This window comes from Leptopilina boulardi, unplaced genomic scaffold (genome assembly GCF_019393585.1).
Source record: "Leptopilina boulardi isolate dan_hultmark-lab unplaced genomic scaffold, ZJU_Lbou_2.1 LbouV2_273, whole genome shotgun sequence".
Classification (NCBI taxonomy): domain Eukaryota; kingdom Metazoa; phylum Arthropoda; class Insecta; order Hymenoptera; family Figitidae; genus Leptopilina; species Leptopilina boulardi.
In genome coordinates this window covers 2,518,234-2,541,452 of record NW_026137833.1, presented here as the reverse complement: position 1 = coordinate 2,541,452, position 23,219 = coordinate 2,518,234, and the positions used below count along the sequence as shown (strand labels likewise).

Genomic DNA, 23,219 nt, shown 5'->3' with positions numbered 1-23,219 from the left:
ATATACCCAAGAAGCACGTAATATATCCTCAATATCAAGGTAATATTACACGTGAGATTCGTAATATAACGCTGTAAAATTACAGTAATCTTACAGTGATCTTAAAATGTCCGCCTCAAGGTAATATTACCGGGAATATTACTGTAATATTAACGGTAATATTACAGTAATATTACAGTAATATTACAGACTGATTTGAGTTATTCATAAAGCATAAAAAACGTAAATATATTATAAGTCAATTTGGCTTGTTGGTAAAACTCTGGACTCGTGTGCTTTGAGTTCGGGGTTCGATTCCCTGGATGGGTAGATTTTTTTCCTAAAGAAATGTTTCCATAATATTACTGTAATATTCTCTTGTAATATTACCTTAATATTACGGTATAATATTACTGCAATATTACTGTAATATTAGCGCGTAATATTACAGTAACATTACCGGTAATATTACCTTGAGGCGGACATTTTAAGATCACTGTAAGATTACTGTAATATTACAACGTTATATTACGAATCTTACATGTAATATTACCTTGATATTGAGGTTATATTACGTGCTTCTTGGGTATATATTTACAAAGTTTGAAGCAGAATATTATTATTGAAATAATTATTCGGTTCTTAATAATAGGTGTCCCACTGTTAAACACATACCTTCAAAACAAGAAAAATGTATCAAGTTTCAAAAACTTCACATTTTTTTATTTACACAGAAAATTTTAAGGTATCAAAATAAGATGCAACGCTTAATATTTTAATCCAATTTTGCTTATTTTAATACCAAAATGGATTAAAATAAGCAAAATCGGATTAAAATAATAAGCGTTGCAGCTTATTTTAATGGCTTTTAATTTTCTGTGTAATCACAATATAATCTTAATAGAATATGTGCATTGTGTAGAAAAAAGTTCAAACTTTATGGTAATACCAAAAAATGTTCAAAAATATATAAAATTGACATATTAATATGTCTTTGAAAAAAAGTGTCCCACTGTTTGTCACTCGCTCCCCTATATATACATATAAAGTAGCAAATATTGTTGAATTATATGTTTTATAGGAGAAGCGGGCTTTGAGGCCCCGGTTCATTCTTTTTGTTAAAAAAAAAAAGTGACAAAGGTATCTTTTTTCCGTTATCAATAATGTTAATTTCACGGTCTCGGTAATTATAAAAACAAAAACATATATTTTGAGTGAAAAAAAGAAAACATGAAAAATCATTTTTACCAGTCTGTCAAATTTTTTCTTCTCTTTTTTTCCTCAAAAGTTTGTCTCGATCCGATCGACGATCCTTATCGAGATCGCGTGACGTCGCCTTTCTTGTATAACGGTTCCCGTTGTTTTTTCCAATTTGCGATAAGTACCCACCCGATAGTATAAAATAACGAGGCACTGTTAGTATATATTTTTTGTTCTCTTGGATAGCGCATATATATATATATATATATATATATATATATATATACACTATCGTTGAACCAATCTGACTATTGTAGGTATCGGTAGCATGTTTCCTCCACCCAACGATGGAGTGCTTAAACCTCCATTGTTAGCTTAAAATTTTAACTCTGTTGGAAATAGAAAACAGTATATATATATAATTGCTCGATAATTTAAAAATAAGTTTTCTATCTCTTATAAGTAGGTACTGTTAAATAACAATTGCTTATACTAATTATTTCCATTCTTATTTAATTATTATTCTTATTTAATTATATAAATTTATAGCCTTTATTTTAATTTGAGGAAAAAGTAGAATAACAATGTAAACGAAAAAATTGAAACATATATGTCTATATAAGACTAAATTACAATATTATTTAAATCACACAGTAGTTGATGGTTAAATTATTCACAATTAAAATTTGTTTGGGTGTATTATATATAGAATACTTCCTTGATTGTTTCAATATATATAGATATACTTTCCGTGATTGAATCAGTTGTCGATTAAAACTTTATATAGTACCACTGCACTGATTAAGAAAGATTGATTTTCAATCTGATTGTAAAATTTTGTATAGATGTATAATTTTTTTGACATATTGTAATAGATTACTGAGTAAATGTTTCTAAATTATTATCAACATTATATGATTCAAGTGACTCTTATATTTCTTCTGTATTATATCTGCTTTCATCAGCTGAATTTGATTCCTGTGTGTGTGTGTGTGTGTGATGCATTTATTAAAGTCTTTACTTGCAGTAGTTCTTTTGAAGAACATGCATTTTGTGTAATATTAAACATTTTGAAGAAATAGCATAACAGGAGTGAATTTAATTCATATAAAAAGGTAAAGCGTCATATTATGTTGATCTATTTTTATCTCTAAATCTCTCTCTATATATAGATGTAGAGTTAAAAATAGATAGTACCGATAAAAACTGTGTAGGATTTGTCCCAATTTGATCTATTTCAAATAGGGATTTAACTAGGACATATCTAGTTTTCCTAGTTAAAGAATATTCCATGATTTATATATTTTCTTGATAGTACCCGGTTTTGCCCCACCATCGGGGCAAAATCGGGTACTTTGTATTTTTTTAAAAAACCTGATTTAAATTGATTAAAAAAATTTTTTTCATGCAATCGACCTTATTTTCTCATTCTCTAATGTTCAAGGAAGAATTTTCAACGAGATTTGAACTAATTTATTTGATAGATTCTTTGTAAACCGATAATTTCAAAAAGGTACCCGGTTTTGCCCCACTCTGCCCTATATTATGTTTTTAAAATTACCTTTTGGGAACAAGTTATTAACATTCTAAATGGAATTTTCATACTAGAGGTTTGAGCAAGATAAAAGTAGATCAGAGTTCTATATTTAAAATCTATTGAATACCCTACTTGGAGTTATGGTTATGTTTGTCGGACATAATCTTGAACCCAACGCTTCCTTGACCTATGTCCTTGAATTTTGAGGTTATGTTTAAACTGAGACCTTGAATTCTGGAACCCTATGCCTTTGAATTTTAAGGTTATGTTTGATCCATGACCTTGAGGTTATGTTAGTTTTAATACTAATATAGGTAGATATATGAGTCATTCCACGTCACTTCAGCGCTGGATTTAAGGTTAAAATCAGAACTAAAATACTAATATAGGTATATATATATATATATCTTCCTATATTACAAAAAGATATCGCCGCCGCCGCTGTTTCAAGAATTCTTGACCTAGGAGGGGGGAGTCCCCCTCCTAAATTTTGAGGTTATGTTCGTTTCAAGGCTCTGAATTTAGCCGCAAGTCCCCCTCCCTCCTCTCATTTCCCCTCCTCCGTCAAAAATGACCTAAATTTTGAGGTTATGTTCGTTTCAAGACTCTGAATATAGCCGCAAGTCCCCTCCCCCGCCAGAAATGACCTAAATTTTGAGGTTATGTTCGTTTCAAGGCTCTGAATATAGCCGCAAGTCCCCCTCCCTCCTCTCATTTCCCCTCCTCCGTCAAAAATGACCTAAATTTTGAGGTTATGTTCATTTCAAGGCTCTGAATATAGCCACAAGTCCCCCCTCTTCCCCCTTCCCTCATCTCTCTCTGTATTTCCCGCCAAAAATAGGGGGGTTGGTGCGCGAAGCGCGCAGGGGGGCGTAGCCCCTCTAGTATATATATATAGATCATTCCATGTCAAAAACATAGGTCTTAGGTTGTTACTCTTGACGTTGAATTTTGAGGTTACGTTCGCTTTAACCTATGTTTTTTAACATATGACCTTGACTTTAAAGGTTATGTTCGTTTTAACTAATATGTTTCTGACATGGTTAGTACAATCCTTGTCAAAATTTCTGAATCAACGTTGGCGACGGCGAAGAGTGATTAGAGTGATTAGTATTAAATAGAAATTTAATTGATTTAAATATGCGGATAGATGCGTTGGTAAATATGAAAGTGATAAGATTTTTTATTGAAGGAATAAGTACACACACCAGAGGTCATATTAAAAGGAATATACATAAAAAAAATTTTTTTTCTTTTTTTGCTCAACTAAAAAATTATAATACTCGCGAGAGGATGATTTCGTATGCATTGTGTCGACACGGATACGAATCAACAGACTCAGGATTGAAAGCGCGCATGAAACACGATGCTTATACCGATCCTACTTTTATGTATATACACTATCGATACACCCTAGAGACAATGCGCCTATCAGGAATGCACGATAACGTACATACGTGAGTATGCGGTAGCATGACTGCTGCACATGCATAATTCATATAGTCCTTATGAGAATAGAGGTTAGGCTTTCAGAATTATATATATATATATATATGCATATTTATATTGAGAAGATCAGGTTCATTATTATTACCTTTTTTTTTGGACATCTTTTCTGTCTTCTACAATATTTCCCAAATTTTTTTTTTTTCAATCCCCTTCGTTGCTCTTATTTAATATTCACATAATGGCTGACCGTTATATTTGCTACATCACTTTTATATGAAGAGAGAGAAAGAGGGGGAGGGGGGGAAATAAAATGTGTATATGTGTGTTTAGGAGGGGGTCGAAGGGGGGGGGGGGTTCAGTACATTGAACGGTCCACGAACCATCGCGTGGATTATGTGCGTGCGTGTATATATGTACGCCTACGTAATAATAACAGAGAGGACACAATGTCTTATTTAACAAAGCACGGTTAGATGACAACGATGGGCAAACATTAAAAACATTATATATACTGTTACTGTGATTGCAATTTATAGCAATAATACTGATATGAAAAAAAGAAAATTTTTTTAATCTTATTTCATGCTTCGTTTGTAACAGTGGAAAAAAAATGCTGTTTTGAGAATTTTCAAATTTTCAACGAGCATAGTAGAAATTAAAATGTGGATCTGATGGGATCAGGACTAGTTTTTCCTATTTCATGTGGTCCTCGTTAGTTAAACTGACTAAAGCACGGAAAGGTACTTTCGAAAAAAATGATCTACTTAGGGAAAAACTGGTCAGAGTCTTGTTAGTTTTCTTATAAGATCCGAAATTATAAATGGCCGAACAAACAGTCGATTTTGGCGCGATTTTTAAAATCAACCAATCACAATTTTATGGATAATTTTTGATTGGTTGATTTTAAAAATCGCGCCAAAATCGATTGTTTGTTCGGCCATTTGCAATTTCGGACAAATGAAAATTCTATATCAATTAGAAATTCTGTTAAATGATTTTTCAGTTAAGTAAAAATTCTGTAGGTAGTATGAAAAATTGGTTATATGGAAATTATATGAAATAATAATTCGCACAAATGAAAATTCATTTGAAAGAATAAAATGAAAATTCTATGCAATGAAATTCTACCCAATAAAAATTCTTTAAAATGCCTATTAATGTTAAATGAAAATTCGAGGAAATAAAAATTCTAACAAATAAAAATTCGAACAAATAAAATAACACGAACATAACTAGAATTTAGATGATGATTGTTCCTTTTTTTGTAAAAAAAAAAATGAAAAAAAAAACTTTCTTTAAAATTACGAAGATGCTATATATATGTTTAAAATAACTGATGGTAATGAAGAATTGCACAAACCTTACACACTATATATATATGGGTTGGGCTTTAGATGCAAAATATTAATAATTCATGATATTTAGAGAGAATAACAAATTTCACTTAGTGACGATTGTCACATATATCTAATTTGTCAGGATAAGTAGACATTTTACTATATTGCAGTATAAATATATTTATAGTGGAAAGAAACTTTTGTACAAAACTAGCATTCTTTTGTTAAATGTTTATTTTTCATTTGCTCGCAAATTTGTCAAGTTTTTTAAAGGCTATTTTCCCACAAGAGTTTGAGGAAGTGTATAAATATATATATACATATATATATATAAAGTGTATTTAAATAGTAGTCTCTCCTTAATCACAAAAGGAATAAAGAAATTCAATGAGAGGTTCTCTCGATGGAAAAGCGTAACAGGCGCACGATCCTTCTTAATTAACAATAATAGTTATTCAGTGGTTTACGTAATGCAACCCGCCCACGTTTAACTTACACGTTTACGTACATTCATTGGCTATAATAAATTACACAGACGTGGTTATAGCTGTATACATATATACATATATACAAGTAGTATGTTACATATATATGTACGCATATACATATATATATATATGTAACTAGCTTTATGTTTCGCGAGGCAGTGCATTGTCCTTTCTGACAGGGTCAGCTGAATCAGCATGCTGTTTTTCTGTGATTTTACTATATATATATATATTATACAGCAGCAAATGCTCTCAAAATAAAAGCAAAGTGCCATACACTTTATTTTTTTTTTATAAGTGTGGCAGATTTTTTTGTTTGTTACCCCATTTGAGAGAAAAAAATTACTTTGTCCTTCGAGTGTTATACAGATTAGAAAATCGCTTGATCATCAAAGCGTCATTTTAATATGTTTCATCTTGTTGACCTTCTTTTTTAATTGAACAAATACTCTCTGGCTTGATTTCCTTTTAAAGTTTCAATCAAATATTGTACTCGCTTACAAAATTTACTCATATTGTTTATAATTTAAAATTTTTAATAATTATTTAAATTAATCAACAATTTTTATTTAAATTGAGAAAATGATATTTTTAGATGAATATCATATTATGTTTAATTTAAAATTGTTAGTATATTTTTGCTGTACAATCAAACATATTTAAGTTTAATTCAATAAAATAGACAAATCTTTGCTATTTTTTTCTTACTTTTATTTTAAATTAAAAAAACTTATTCAAAAACAGGTTTTAACGAAAAGAAACAAATTTTTGTTTTATTTTTAAATTATTATTTATTATTTCTAGAGGGCGTCAAAATCAGGATGTATATATGTAATTTTTTACAGTTCCTGAGAATGTAAAATCAAAGTCCATTTATTATTTACATTCTGATTTTTGCGCTCTCTGGAAACAAAAAAATAATAATTTAAAAATAAAACAAAAATTGGTCCTTTTATTTAAAACACCGTCAACCGGGGCTATTATACTCGAAAAAAAAAAACGCTACGTTTTTACTTCGTGCTTTACCAAAATTCAGAATTGAAATAAAAAAAAAAAATCACAACTAAATTGACAACATTTACTTACAAGATTTTACGAAATACTATAAAACTCTTTGAAATCCAGTATAAAGTTTGCGAATGTGCAAAAAAAAAATTTCAGACGTTCACGACTTTATGAATTTTTTTTTTGCGTTATGATAAAAAAATTAAGCAATAACATTTAGCGCCTTCTGTAATAAAACAATCAAACAATGTTTACACCAAGTATCAAGTTTAAATATTTCAATATAAATATTTTATTAATTAAAAACTGATGATGAGTATAATAGCCCCTGAGTGTGTAGAATAGCCCCGGATTACGCTATTTTATTTTTAAATGATAAAGAGTATTTTTTAATTTAGACACAAAATAAACTTTAACTTAAAATCATCTCCAAATAATACACAAAAAATAATTTTTCAGGTTAAGAACCGATTATTTGAATCAAAAAAAAATTTTTTTCAGTGTATTATAGAAGTGGAAAATTTTGTCAAAGATATACCTATATATATATATAGATATTTATTGTATACATATTATGTTGAAAGGTGTAAAAAATTATGCATATTCGTGCGATATTCATAAATATACAGCCTTTTGAAAAAAAATCTTGTCTTCATTGAAGAATTACACTTAAATGTGTGACGCAATCGAGGGTGAAACTATAAGCTGTATATAACTATATATTGGTTCAAGTCTTTCTCACCTTATGCAATAAAAAAAAAAGTATGTGTGCGTATATATATATATAAAAGACATAATGTACGCACGACTGATTTTACTCAAGGAAATCATTATTTTATTATTTTTAGGTCTTTGGCACGATTAAACATACAGTGTGATTGTTGTTGTTATTATTGGTTGTCAAGGGAACCATTATTATTTTTAATTGACAACGCTATAAAACTGGTTAATTGTTTATGGCTTTGAGTAGTTTCTTTCATTTAAATATAATGTGTCTTTACTTCTCCGCATTAATAATTCAATATGATTTTTTTTAAAAAATAGAGTTTTCAAGTACAAATGCAGACATTATAGAATAATTGCAATAATGAATAATCAAAATAAGTATACGCACATTTTCTGTATCTCAAGAGTGATTCTGTATATATATATACATATTGTAGTTGCGTAATGAAAAGTGTGTGTATCACCAAAGTGCCAATTGCGTCAGAATGTCCTTGTTACTTTGAATTCTCGTAAATCATAGGCCATTATTCCTCGAAATTCTATATAAATTTTCATTACGATTTGATACATATGAGGTGTATTCTCTGAGAAAAAAGCCACCAAACACTTAAGGTAATTGAATTTGTTTAATACTATGGTAAATAGTTGTTTTATATAGGAGAGTTATAAATCTCTAAAATATCCCAATCAAAAATTTACTATTGGCGCAGTACTGGCGCAGTACTGACAAGTGTTGGCGCATGACTGGAACCCAGTATTGGCACCAGAGTTGGCGTAATTTTGGGATGATAACATTTTACCAGTATTGGTCCACTTGGAAAGATTCCCCGGAAAGTGCCCCCTGGAGGTTCTATCAGAATTCCGCCGGAACTTCCAACGTAATTCCGTCGGAATTCCATCGGAGTTCCAAAGAATTTCCAATGGGATTCCGATGGAGTTCCGACGGAATTCCGACGGAATTAGGACTCTAAAAATTTTGAAGAAAATAATCGGAATTCCGTCGGAATCCCATCGGAAATTCTTTGGAACTCCGATGGAATTCCGACGGAATTAGGACTCTAAAAAATTTGAAAAAAATTAATCGGAATTCCGTCGGAACTCCATCGGAATCACATCGGAAATTATTTGGAACTCCGATGGAATTCCGACGGAATTACGTTGGAAGTTCCGGCGGAATTCTAATAGAACGTCCAGGGGGAACTTTCCGGGGAATCTTTCCAAGTGGGGGCTGCCAGAGTTGGCACCAGTACTGGTAACCACTACTGGTTTAGTACTGGTTGAGTACTGGCTGAGTACTGGTAGTTTTGTAATTTATTGTATACGAAAAGAAAGCTTTAACTGTAACAGAGATAAATTTCACTGCAATAGTGAAATCTCTACTCCAGGTAATACTTTTTTTTTTTTAGGAAAAAGTGTGTGAAATTTTTAGTAACCCAACACAAATTCAATAATAATTAAATTAGTCAACTAACTAATTATGTAATATTTTATTATATATAAAATCGAAAACATCAAGAGTTTTTATTCTTTATTAATTATAATATATATTGCAAATTATTATTTAAAAAAATCAAAAAATAAATATAAAAATATGTTTATTATAAAACCAAACTTTTTTTTAATATTTAAAAACAATTCAGTAAAAATAAAAATGTTTATAAAATAATTATAATGTATATAATTATACAATTAGCTATTTAATTATTTTATTATTCACTTTAATTATTTGCATGAAAATAAATTTTTGAAAAACTTTTTTAAGAAAATAAAAGTTGTTTTTTAATTTTTAACAAGTGTTGTCAAGAAAATTTTTTTAAATTTTTATTTTAAAAATTATTAATTTTTTTATAAAAAATTTTATTTATTTTTAGTTTGATCGTTTTAAAATTTTTTTGGGTTTATTGCATATCTGAAAACAATAAAAAAAAAAATTGCAAAATGTTTTGGAATTAGTCTCAGGAAACTTTTTGTTTAAATAATAATTTTACCCACAAAAAAGCAAAATAAAGTACCTTTTAATTTTCAAAAATAAAATCAAAGTGAAAAAATTTTTATAAACAAAATATTTAAACAAAAAGATTCATCGGGTTCACTCTAGAACTTTTTGTTAACTAGTATTAATCAAAAAGAAAATCTATTTGAGCTAGCACTGGCTCAATATCGGCTCAGTACTGGTTTGCCAGTACTGCCCAGCCTCAGCAGCCAATACTGAACCAGTACTGCGCCAGTAGTTAACTCTGGTATAATACTGAAATTTTTGGTTGGGTATTAGCCTTATTCACGTATTGTTTTTGATGCCAAAAAAATTAAAAAAGAAAATTTTAACCCAATTTTTTCAAAATTAACCTTTATTTTTTTATTTTTAACCTCTAACTGGCACAATTCCGCGTTCGAACGTAAATGGCACAACGGGTCTGATGGACCTGACGTTATTAAAACGTTATTTAAATTTTATTATTATGACTTAAAAATTTAAGGTTATACTCTTTATGTATTATTTTTTAAGGAAAAACTTACCAACAACAGCAGGTCTTGCTAGAAAGGTATTTATTTTGCAGAATAAAATGTGACTTTTTAGGTTAAAATTAAAAATTTATAATTATTAATGTTTGAAGCTAATTTATTGTTTTGTATCAAATTAGTTGTATCAAAAAACTTAGAAAATTACTAAGAATATGTCAAACTAATATATTAAAATATAAAAATATTCAAAATCTACACATTCAATTAATTTGAACACGAAAAAATGCTCGGGTCTACGTGGACCCCATGGTGCCAGTTAAGGGTTAAATGTAGAGTTTCGTTTTTTTCGTACAATATTTGAAGAAGATTTAAAACTCCTGTATATTGATTATGCGGTATTACCATTAATTATAATATTGCAATAATTTATGCTTGTTTAAAGCTACCACTAGCATAGTAGTATTGTACATATATATCATGTTTGATATTTTATTGTCGGTCTAAAATCCTTCAATAAATTTTGGATATTACTGCGATGTTCATCATTTTTGAAAAATTGCCATTATAAATGAACTTGATGCCGCATTGTATATTGGAAATGATGTATTATTCTGATGAATAGTTTTCTAGTAGTGGTATTTATTATATCCTTTTAAGTATATATGTCAAAAAGTGAAAATCCTTGAGTTATTGACATGTGTATATATAAAGTTTATATATTATGAAGATAGAAACGAGTTTGTTTACCGATAAACAGCAATATATTTGAGAAAATACATTGTCATTCTGATGAGGGATGTTCTAAAAAGAGCAGTAGTTTTTTTTTTTTTTTTTTTTTTTTTTTTTTTTTTTTAAATCTTCTATTGAAAGCCCTGTCAAAGAACCCAAAGCGTTTATAAATTCGAGTGAATCAGCATTTTCTGTCGGGTGATATTAGCATAACAGAGACGCCTGTTAGATACAAACACCAGTAGCATCTTAATGATACTTGTTATTAGATTCCTCTTATATTTATATATATATTTTTTTATTTTTTGAAAATATAAACAGTTACGAAACTATAGTTAATTAAAGTCAGTCTAGGTATTATTATTTGAATATTCAATGAAATGTATATTTTTTTCAAGAATTAATTACTTCAAAATTTATGGGACGCATGATTATGTTCTAAAAATAATTAGTTAGAATTTTCATTTTATGGAATTTCATTTGTCATAATTAATTTTGAGCCGAATTTTTATTTGTTCGAATTAGTATTTTTCAGAATAATTTTCATCAAAACGATTTTCTATATTACAGAATTTTTATATAACCGAAAATTCACTTCACAGAATTTTAATTTTTTGTAATTTTTATTTGGCAGAATTTTTATTTGCTCGAATTTCATGTAAAATAATAGGCATTTTAATAAATTTTTATTGGATAGAATTTCATTGCATAAAATTTGCTTTCAGATGAATTTTCATTTGTTCGAATTATTATTTGATATAATTTCCATATAATCGATTTTTCATACTACAGAATTTTTACTTAACCGAAAAATCATTTAACAGAATTTCCAGTTGATAGAATTTTCATTTGTCCGAAATTGCAAATGACCGAAACAACAATCGATATTGGCGCGATTTTTAAAATCAACCAATCAAAAATTATCCATAAAATTGTGATTGGTTGATTTTAAAAATCGCGCCAAAATCGATTGTTTATTCGGACATTTATAATTTTGGACAAATGAAAATTCTATCAATTAGAAATTCTGTTAAATGATTTTTCGGTTAAGTAAAAATTCTGTGGTGCGTGAAAAATTGGTTATATGGAAATTATATGAAATAATAATTCGAACAAATGAAAATTCATCTGAAAGAATAAAATGAAAATTTTATGCAATGAAATTCTACCCAATAAAAATTCTTTAAAATGCCTATTATGTTAAATGAAAATTCGAGCAAATAAAAATTCTGTGAAGTGAATTTTCGGCTATATAAAAATTTTGTAATATAGAAAATCGTTTTGTTGAAAATTCTGCAAAATAAAAATTTGGCTCAAAAATAATTGTGACAAATAAAAATCCATAAAATGAAAATTCTAACTAATGACTTTTAGAACATATTCATCTGTTCCAAATTTATTCACATCCGGAATACAATATTAAAAGTTTCAGATTGATATTCAATCAGTTTTTGTATGTATCATTCCGAGGCATTTCGAAATTTGATTCCCAGCCTATCAGTTTTTATCAGAATTTAAATCTCTACAAAAAAAATTTTTCCGTATGTAATTCTGAATTAATGCGAAATTAAATTTTAATCCTTTTCAATTATGAAATATCCTTCATTTTAAATAAAGAATTAATCCTTTTCCAAGTCAATAGGCTTGATTCGATATAAAATTTCGAAACGCATGAATTGTGCCTAAAATTAATTTGTTAGAATTTTTACTAGAAATTTCTTTTAGCCGAATTTTTATTTGTACGAATTATATTTTGACAGATTAAACGGAATTTTCGCCTTGCCAAAGTCAAAATCTTGCCTTTATAGTTTTTTAATAAAAAAAAAAAAAAAATCTTTTAGCAGTTTAATTAAGCCATATCTATGTACGAGCTGAAGGGATTTCATCTCCGAAGCCGTTTTGGAGACACTTCATTTCCGAAGCCTTTTGCCGTGTCATAGGTCGTATATAAATTTGACAGGACAATATTTGCATGAACTTGCCTTTATACTATCCAATAAAGTATATAAATTTTTCACTGAGAAAATTAACAACACGCATACAACAGCGCACAGTGGCCGATTTCCCGAAAAACCTGGCCAAAAGTCAAAAAATTTTTTTTAGAAATTTATACTTTTTATTGTTGAATATTATAAAGGAGGGTTCACTGCATAATTTTGCGAAAAAAAATTACACTTTTTTTATCACCAATTTATTATGTGAACAAGTAAAAGTGATCTTTGCCAGAGATTTACTCAGAACGTTTCATAACTATAAATTTTCGTCACAGTTAAAATAGTGAAAATATACTAATATACAGCAGATTTTTGAATATATTTTTTTGGGAATTATTAACAAAGGTGTATGAAATATGTTGAATGTATTTATAATCACATTTAAAACGTACAGTTTTTAAAAAATGACATTAAACATCGCTATTCATGGCGACGATTTTTGTATTGTTTTATCAACGTAAATCATGAAAATAGTTGTGAAATCCACCGATATCCGCGATCTACCTGGTATTATCATAAACTAGAATATATTTTTAATTCATTTTAATTGAAATCAGTTGCCCCAAGCTGCCCCTGCAGTTTTGGTATCACTTTTTATTTCACTAAGCGCGGTTTACCGACAGCGCGTTGCACCGGCCGGCGGTGCAACTGAACGTGAAAGACTGACTTTTTCTTCATTCGCATTCGCTTTAAACTAAAATTTAAGCACTGTCTGTAATTTAAAAAAAATAAGCTCTAACACATTTACGCAATTTTATAATACCAGCAAATATTTTGGATCCGCCATATTGAATTTGATAAAACAAATGTAAAATTTGATTTCAGAAACCCAGTAAACGTAAGTATACCAATTTTGATTGAAATCGTATCATTTTTCGATTTTCAGCAAAGTTTTTTAAAATCTAAACGGCCATTTTGGATCCGCCATTTTGAATTTGACACAACCAATGTAAAATTTGAATTCAGAAACCCAAAAAACATGGATATACCAATTTTGATTGAAATCGTATCATTTTTCGATTTTCAGCAAAGTTTTTTAAAATCTAAACGGCCATTTTGTATCCGCCATTTTGAATTTGACACAACCAATGTAAAATTTGAATTCAGAAGCCCAAAAAACATGGATATACCAATTTTGATTGAAATCGTATCATTTTTCGATTTTCAGCAAAGTTTTTTAAAATCTAAACGGCCATTTTGGATCCGCCATTTTGAATTTGACACAACCAATGTAAAATTTGAATTCAGAAACCCAAAAAACATGGATATACCAATTTTGATTGAAATCGTATCATTTTTCGATTTTCAGCAAAGTTTTTTAAAATCTAAACGGCCATTTTGGATCCGCCATTTTGAATTTGACACAACCAATGTAAAATTTGAATTCAGAAACCCAAAAAACATGGATATACCACACGGAGAAACTTTTCATATCACTATTTGATAAAAGTGGTCTCACATTTTAATATGTTATGGTTTCACTTTATGGAAAAACGACTAAACTTATAGAAATTGATATTGTACCTAACAAATACATACTATTAATATATATTTTAAAATAGTTCATAAAACATTTACACTTTTTGAAAACGAAATATTAGAACATTTACATCTTATGCTTTTAATTTATACACGGCTCTAAGTAACAGAAATTGGTATGTTCTTTTAGAAAAAACAGAATATTTTTTACAAAACTAAGAAAGCCATAAATTGTGAAAAAAATAGAAGAGAAACTGACAGTAGACTCATGAACACTTGCAAGACACAAATCGTATTAGAAATTGAAGGTAGGTGGCATTAGTGTATGACGATAGTAAACATAACTACATGTAACATACGTAAAGACATTAAAAACCTGAAGAACACATGTAAATGTAAACGCAATAATATGTATAATAACGCACGCAATGTACAAACATTAATGTCGAAAGTAGACGAGGTCAACCGATGTATCGCACTTTACAATTCGTTAAAATCCTTCAGCTTGACTGTTCTTATATATTAAAAGAAATGTAGAAAATTGCACTTTCGAGAAAGTTTATTTTTTAAAATAACTTTAAAAAGAAAGTGGATTTTGAATTAAAAATTATGAAAAACATTAAATTACATGAAAGGTCAATTATTATATATAAGTAATCAATAAATATATAAATAAATGTATATAATTAAGATATAAACAAAAAGTTACATATTTTATACTTGTTAACAATAATTAATAATTAATAATGTTTTCAGTAGAAAGTAATGTAACTGATATTAACAAAATTAAAATTTTTTTTAGAATATTTAATAATACAAAAAGATATTTTTTTAAAATATTTTCAGGTTAAATTAATAAAAAAAATTATTGAATAATATAAATAAATATAATAATTTAAATTATAAAATTAATTAATATTCTTAAAAAATTTTACAAATTGTATTATGAAAACCAAATTATACGTGAAAAATCTTTGTTATACAGGATTATTAAATATAAAAATTTTTTAATATTTATTTTTTTATTTTTTTAAAAAGTACATTTAATCTTATTTTATTAACATACGAAAATAATTAAATTTCTTTTAAAAAGTTATTTTTTAAGAAACTATATGACTTTCTTAAATTTTTAAACATTGAATACAAACATGTGATAAACACAATTGAACATATTTTTTTATTTTTATATTATATATATTTTAGATTTACTTTCAGTTACAAATAGTATCACATCCAATTTTTAGATATGTACAAACTTCCATCACTCAATTTATTTATATAAGAAATAATGGAGGATTGCAAATCCTTCATTGATAAAATTTCCCAGAAAAAACAGTTTTGATCATATATTTTAACGGCTCGTAGTCGTTCGTTTAAATAACAATCAGTTAAAGATTTAGTAACGATAAAGAAATCGTCGTCACCATTTAAAATAATCAAATAAACTAAATAATACTCTGAGCCTAATTCAGAAAATGTAACAATGACACTATCTTCTTTAATCTTTTTTCCCTTATACTGAATCGAGTTGGTTAAAGAGATACTTTTTCCTACGAAACTACTTGGAAGTAAATGGACAAAATTCGAAGCATTTGGTAAATTTTTTAACGACGACATTTTAATTCGATTACAAAAATATGTAGGATATGAAGAACTTTTAGAGATTAATCTGTAGTTAAATATTAGTTGATGTCTTAAAGCAATAGTCTTGCAAACATTTACTCTACAAATGGCCGAACGTGAGATTTTTTTCCCTTCTTGATGCTTACTTTCAAATCGCATGCAACAAACATTCCATAAGGGTCCAATTTTTTTCATTATTGATGGATAATGAAGGAGAAAGTGATGTTTTGGTTTTAAATTGTAATCTGGGAATTTTTCTCTTAATAAAATCAAATATTCTTCAATTTTTAATTCAAGTAATTTTGGAGTGTCATATTTTATTTTTGTACTGCAAACAATTTGTAAAATTTCTTGCAACAGTAATATTAAATTCAAATGATCATCATTTTCAGGAATTGAAAGTCCGATAATAAGGTTCAAATTTCTTATAAGATTCAACATTTCAGCCGAAGATAAAATGATACAATTATTTTTTAAATTCGATTCTGTGATTTCAGGTGGCTTATTAATATTTTTATTTGCTCCATAATAAAATGCCCGAATTTTGGTGTTCAATTCCTGAAGGTCAAAATATTTGCGTTTATATATAAAGTAGTTTAATACTAAAGCAATATCGTAGCGACATATACCCTCCAGAAAGTCATGCATAACGTCAACGCCCGGATTTTCAGTAACATGAAAACCAGGAATTTTATTAAAAATGCAATCTTCCTTTATTCCTGATAATTGAGGATTATTTTTATTTTTTAGTGATTCATAATTCTGAGGATCACGAAGAATACAGTCACTTTCCTTTAATACATTATTTATGTTTGCGTTATCAATTAAACAAAAACGACAGAACTTTTTTGCCCGAAAACTTTCGACAAAACCAAATATGGAGTGAATCCCAAGATTGTCACCTACGATTAGAGTTAAATCAAAATATACTCTTATATCGCCCGTTTCAAGGTGAATAATAATCCCTTCATCTCGAAGAAATGTCAGTTCTTCTATTACTTTTTGAAAAATTATAGTATTTTTGAATGTACTTCTGTCGAGAGTATTAAACAGGATGAATAAGAAAATATTTTCTACTTTTGACTGAAACTCTGGAGGTAAACATGGTATAGTCACATAAACGGCCCCGCATTTTGAAATACCTTTGTGACTACCGAGAGGATTATTATTCTCGTAGTCATCAAAATAGAGAATTAATGGAAGTACAATTTTATCCTTGAAATGAGCCGCTTTATTTTTCCAAAATGTACTTTGAACAATATTTGATATTGTTTGCGTGCATGAATTTAGAGAATTGATGTAATTCATTGTTTTATTAAAAACGTTTGGTAATTCTAAAAATTTTTGCAAAACTTTTCTAATGGGAATAAACTGGGCAGTAACAGGAACTTCGGTTCGAGTTGCTCCAGTAGGTTTTGCCTTATATTCTGTTCTTTCTCCAATTTTGTAACTAATAGGAGGAATAAATGTGTTGTATGATTGAAATTTTGAAAGACGTTGTTTTTCTGTTTGCATATTTTCGAATGGTTTCAAATGTTTATTAAAAACTTTTTCAATGTTATGCTTATTTAAATGATCGTCATTACATGGAGACATTTTAGAAATTTCACAAAGTTCATTTTTTATAGAAGTTAAAGTTGATTTAAGTAAACCAGATGTTTCAGTAATAATACTTTCAACTCTATTTCTAGGGATATCTGAATGTTCATATAATTTTGCAGCAAATTTAATTGTATCATTTTCACTTTCAACATTTTCAGAAATATCAAACAAGTTTACTTCGCTCTCATTGTTTTTATGTAACCATGACAAACCCTTATCCTCATTATTATCATCTATAAAAGACTCACAATCGCTAGAATCACTAGAATTACAGATAAACATTTTTTCGAGATCAACAAAATCATCATCACTATCAAAGTCTCCAGTATCGTTGTTAAATCTCATTGTTGGTAAATTTTCATCCAGAAGAAGAAATATGTTTTTTTTATCATCATGTTTTCTTTTTATGTGTTTAATAAAAGTATCCACAAGTGAAAATGTTTTTTGACAGTCTGGCTCAGTACAAAAAAATCGTTTTAAATGTGAATGAGTTAAATTTACATGCCGTATAAAATTATTATTATTTTTAAAGGAATGTTTACACTCATCACAGATAATCATCTTAATATTAATTATGTAAAATAAAATAAAATTTTAATAAATTTAAACGTTATTTAAATCAGACGACTCTCGAAAGGCTTGTTCAACAAGACCTAAAAGTTCTCTTACTGTTTTAATCAATGTTTCTCCTGCAATTTTAATTTGATATCCAGCATTTTGAATGAACTGCCAAATTCTAAACGATGGTTTCGGATATTGGCAATCAAGAGTAAAGAATACTTTGAAACATAAATCGAGAGCTTCTAAACAACTCTCCGTCTTATATTTTTGATCATCAACGATGACATAAAATCCCTCGACTTTAACTAAACTTCCAACGACGATTATCAGAGGTTGCAAAGTATATTTTTCTTTAAGAGCTTTGTCTCTTAAACTTTTAATAATGCTCTCCAAATCTTCAATTTTCTAGAGAAAAAATTATCACTTACAATTATAAATACATTTGTAAATTTGTTAATATGAATTAAAAAATTAAAACTTACTTCTATGCGATAAATAAACGATTCTCTAATTTCATATGGTTTGTAAGATTTGATAGGTTCTGATGATTGGTCCTTCTTTCTTTTTCCAGGCTGACCAACTCCGATTAAAAGATGTATCAAGTATAACACTACTGTATCTTGAACTTCTACAATAGAAAAAATTGAAAATTGTTAATCAAGTATTTTATTAAAATTGTTATATTCATCATACCTGATTCTAAAGCTGGTAAGATATTAATAAAAGATAAATCTTCTAAATTTAGTTTTTTTTTACTCTTGGGATTTGCACTTAGTAAGTCAAGCTGTTTAAGAATGACAGATTTTAAAATAGGCCACCTTTTTCGCAGTTCTTCGCCCTTCTCAGGTTTCAAAATATCAAAATCTATAAGATACTAAAAAATAAAATTAACTATAATTAAAAATTTTTAAATTACTAAATACTAAATTTGCTTAATTCTATAAGTAATATTTAATTTATCATACCAACTGTTTTGCTATTTGCACTCTTAAACAAGAAAATTTGTTAATATAATCCGCAATGGAAATTTTATCAACTAATAGCAGAACCATTCGATCATTATGAGTAAGAATCCAATCATCAATAATACTAGTTTCTTCTAAACTAGTCTGTATTCTATTTAGAGCTTCTTTCACTTCTTCATCTACAATAAATATATCATTTTTAATTATCTTTTACTAATTTAAAAATTAATTATTTAAAGGATTGTATAAAAAATCTTACTAGTGCTTTTCGAAATAGACTTCGCTACAATTTTCGATTTTGTCGGCTTTTCCAGGAGATTTTCTTTTCTCAACTTTTCAATTGTATAATTATAATGCGACCATAATGTACCACAGATTTGTACTGCTATGCCATTTTCGGACTTAAATGGACTGAAGTATGTACTTGCGGATTCACCTGCGAAAATTTTCTCAATTGCATCAGCTAAAGCTGCAAACACTTTTGACGAAATCCTAAAAAAAAATTTCAATATTTATTCAAATAAAATTTATTCGATAAATTAATTAAATAGAATGTAATATATTTCTTACTTAAATTCTGTTAGTTTTTCTCCAACTTTTAATGATTTTAATGCATCATCTTTAAATTTCTTAATTATTGTTCTTGTTAAGAGAGCTCGAACATCTTTATTTAAAGATTTGTGATGTTGGTAATGTGTTAATACTAATTTCCCATCTGAGTCGCAATTCAAAAACTCAAGAAGGTTCTACAAGAATTCCAAATTTTGTATGTACAAATAAATAATGTTTTAAAATTTACTGAAAAAATTAAAAATTAAAGTTATTTACATTTTCAAAGGTTTCCTCCTTTTTTCTTTCTGATACTTCTGATAATGTCACCTGATTCGAATTATGTAATGCTGTATTTTGTTCTACAGATTGCTCATTTACATCTAAAATCTAAACAAAATCAATATTTAAAATAATTTTAAAATATTATTGGTTACAAAATAAGCAGAAGAATACCAAAAACAAAAATATTTTTTTCAACTAAAAATAAATGTTTATTTGTAAAATAACATTTTAAAATTCGTTTGCTATTTATTAAATGTAATAAATTATATTTATTTATACTCTCTATTATCGTTATTAATATTATTATTAAAGAACTTACTTCATAGACAATGTTGGAATCCGTTTGCAAGATTGGTAATTGTACTGATTGAAAATCCTCAGTTAAATAGTTCTGCAAAATAAATGATCTACCTCGTTCTATTCAAAATTACAAGATCTTCCTTACTGCTCAAAACAATCTTACCTCCATTGTATTTTCTAGTGACTTATCCATTTCGTTCATATTTTTTAAAACCTGATAAAATATTATTAAAAGTAAAATATTTAATGGATTAAATAGAGGCAATTATATTTTATTTGAAAAAAATAGACATGTTTATTATATTTATGTGACATGTATTATTTGTATCTATAACCTTAAAATGAAACTATACACATTTTCCAATATTTGATGCAATATTATAATTAGTTTTAGAAATTGATACAAAATAAATATTTTATTACTTTATGAAAAGAAGAAAAATAAATATTATAAATATTAAAATTACATTTCAGTAATATTTACAACCGGTACCAACAGCGTGCTCAACATATTCATAACCTCAAAAATATAGACTTATAAGAGAAGAAAAAATGTATTATACTTACTGAAAACTGTCCTTATTCGCTGATACGTCGGCTAAGAATGAATTACAAGTTAAATAAAGCACTTATTTTTAAATTTATAAATTATTTTTGTTTAATCACATTTTAGCAACACTATAACCACAACAGCATAAACGTTTTAGCAGTCCAGTTACGAAAATCATTCGGGTACAGGACTCGGCTAAGTTCGACTAATTCCGTAAGAATTAGTATGTTGAGTTAAGAATTTTTGTTCTAATTTAAATTGCGAAAATTTTAAGTGCATGCCATCATTATGATCATTTCAATAGAAAATATCAATATCTCATATAATATTGAGCTTTATTCACTATTATTACTATCTATAAGTGAAATAAAGGGTTCTTCTTTTACGTAAGTTTAGTACTAATAATTAACATTTTTTATTTTTCTTAAGAAAAATAAGACTATTTCTAACAACGATATTAAATCTTGACACAGGAGGTTGTTAAAAATAAAGTCGATTTATCATATTTTTCTATTCAACTTCTAATTATTATCATGTTATGAAAAAAATCCCTAGATTCTAAAAGTCTTTTAGAAAATAGATAATCGAATATACTTAATATTAGTAGAAAAAGTTTCTCCGTGCAATTTTGGTTGAAATCATATCATTTTTCGATTTTTGGCCAGGTTTTTCGAGAAATCGGCCACTGTGCAGCGAAGAGATTTTACCAAAAAAATTAATAGAGTCAAAAATGATTATTACTTTTATGATTTTTCAGTTTATGAAAAATATTTTATAAAATCAAATTTGAAGTTTAAAAAAGTAGTAAATTTTTTCGCTTAATTTGAACGTTCAGAACTTTAGATACATCGATCTTTTAGATGAAATATAATTCATTAATCCAATAAAAATAAAAAAAGCAATCTAAAGAGAAGTTTCAAATGAATCATCCAAATAGAGGAGTAAATTAAGATATAAAAATATTAACAATCATTTCCCCGGCAATTATCCCTATTTTCTGAAACATCAATATTATCGTGTAAAGAATTTCTATGGTGAGTTTAATTTTTTTTTCCATAGTTCCAACAAGCAATTTGCACTTGAAAATAGTAAAAAAAAAAACATGGAAGACATGACTGCTTTTCATTTAAATGAGATAAAGTTGTTTATATCGGAGGGGTTGTTTGCGTATATATATACGAAGTACATAATGTGTTTTTTTTTATATGGTTGTGAGTCGATATCAGGTAACCGTGCGTTTGATTCTCTATAGAAAAGAGGAGAGAAGGAGAAAAAGAAAAAAAAAGAGAAACAGTCAATAGAGATAGAATGAATAATATACGAGTGAAGAAGCTATGTTGGAAAGAGAAAGAGGTATATAAGCATGGCAATAGCCATGAAGCGACGCGATGGTACACCGTAATGATGATGGCTGCTACGATAGAGCACGATTTGCCGATGGCTATCTAACTTACACACGAGCACATGCTTAATTTTATATATACAGACGTTCTAGCAAAACAGTCGAATATATTTGTATATTCATGAATTTCAGTATATGCTTATCCGTATATATATAAATGTCTGTGTGTATGTGTGTGTGTATACATTAGGTCACACTGCAGTTACTTCGGTCATCAATATTGTACTCTTTTCAGGGGCAAATGATGTTATCTCGCGTTGTATTTTACAAATCCTGCTCTCTAAACAGTTATCGTTACTTCCACATTTTTTTTCCTTTTTTTTTTTTTTATTTCACACTTAATTGTTATGTTTCGTGCGTTTAGAGTATTTTTTTTTTGTATTATTTTTACATATTTAAATTTCTTTCATGTTCAGTGAATTTAGTAAAATTGCTCTTTAATTTTAAACCGGAATTTTTTTTTTTTTTTTTTGCTTAAACCCTCATTTTTGGGTGCAAAGAAGGTAATTGCGTATGGTTTGATTATAATAATTATGTCTGATTAAATTTCTGCCACATAAGAATTGTATTAAATACAGATTTTAGGATAAATAAGAATTGGAGCAGAAAAAAATTAGAATAAAAATAATGTCAAATTGAGATTTGACCAGTTCAAAAATGGTGACAAATATAATGTAATTTTGTAACGTTTTTTGGTTTTTAGGGTTGTTGAATAAATAATAATAATAATTCTCTGGAGTTTAGGCCAGATAAGAATTAGGTCAACTATGACTGTTAAACCAAGAATTAGGTTACAGAAATATACTAGTCCAAATGAGAGTTATCTCAAATGCGATGATTAGGCGAAACAAGGATTAGATAAAATTAAGTTTATGGCAAATATTTGATTAATTACAGATTATCTCAAGTGAGAATTAAGCCACATGATGATTGTGATAATCGAATTTAGGCCAATTAAAATTTTGGTGAAAATTCATGCATCTCAAAAAATTTGGA

At 27.8% G+C, this 23,219-nt stretch overlaps 2 protein-coding genes across 3 annotated transcripts in view; one reads left to right on the top strand and one right to left on the bottom strand.

Annotated features, from left to right (window-relative positions):
• LOC127281624 (sestrin homolog) overlaps nt 1–23,219 on the top strand; it is a 322,721-nt gene that overhangs the window by 42,375 nt on the left and 257,127 nt on the right. The window lies entirely within an intron of this gene.
• On the bottom strand, nt 18,194–20,971 carry LOC127281625 (uncharacterized). Its single transcript, XM_051305427.1, has 9 exons — nt 20,839–20,971; nt 20,291–20,485; nt 19,966–20,076; nt 19,708–19,883; nt 19,397–19,629; nt 19,138–19,316; nt 18,866–19,046; nt 18,655–18,800; nt 18,194–18,577 (listed from the first exon to the last, which is right to left on the bottom strand). The coding sequence occupies exons 6-9, from the start codon at nt 19,222–19,224 to the stop codon at nt 18,215–18,217; spliced, it is 777 nt and encodes a 258-aa protein (XP_051161384.1). The 5' UTR covers nt 19,225–19,316; nt 19,397–19,629; nt 19,708–19,883; nt 19,966–20,076; nt 20,291–20,485; nt 20,839–20,971; the 3' UTR covers nt 18,194–18,214.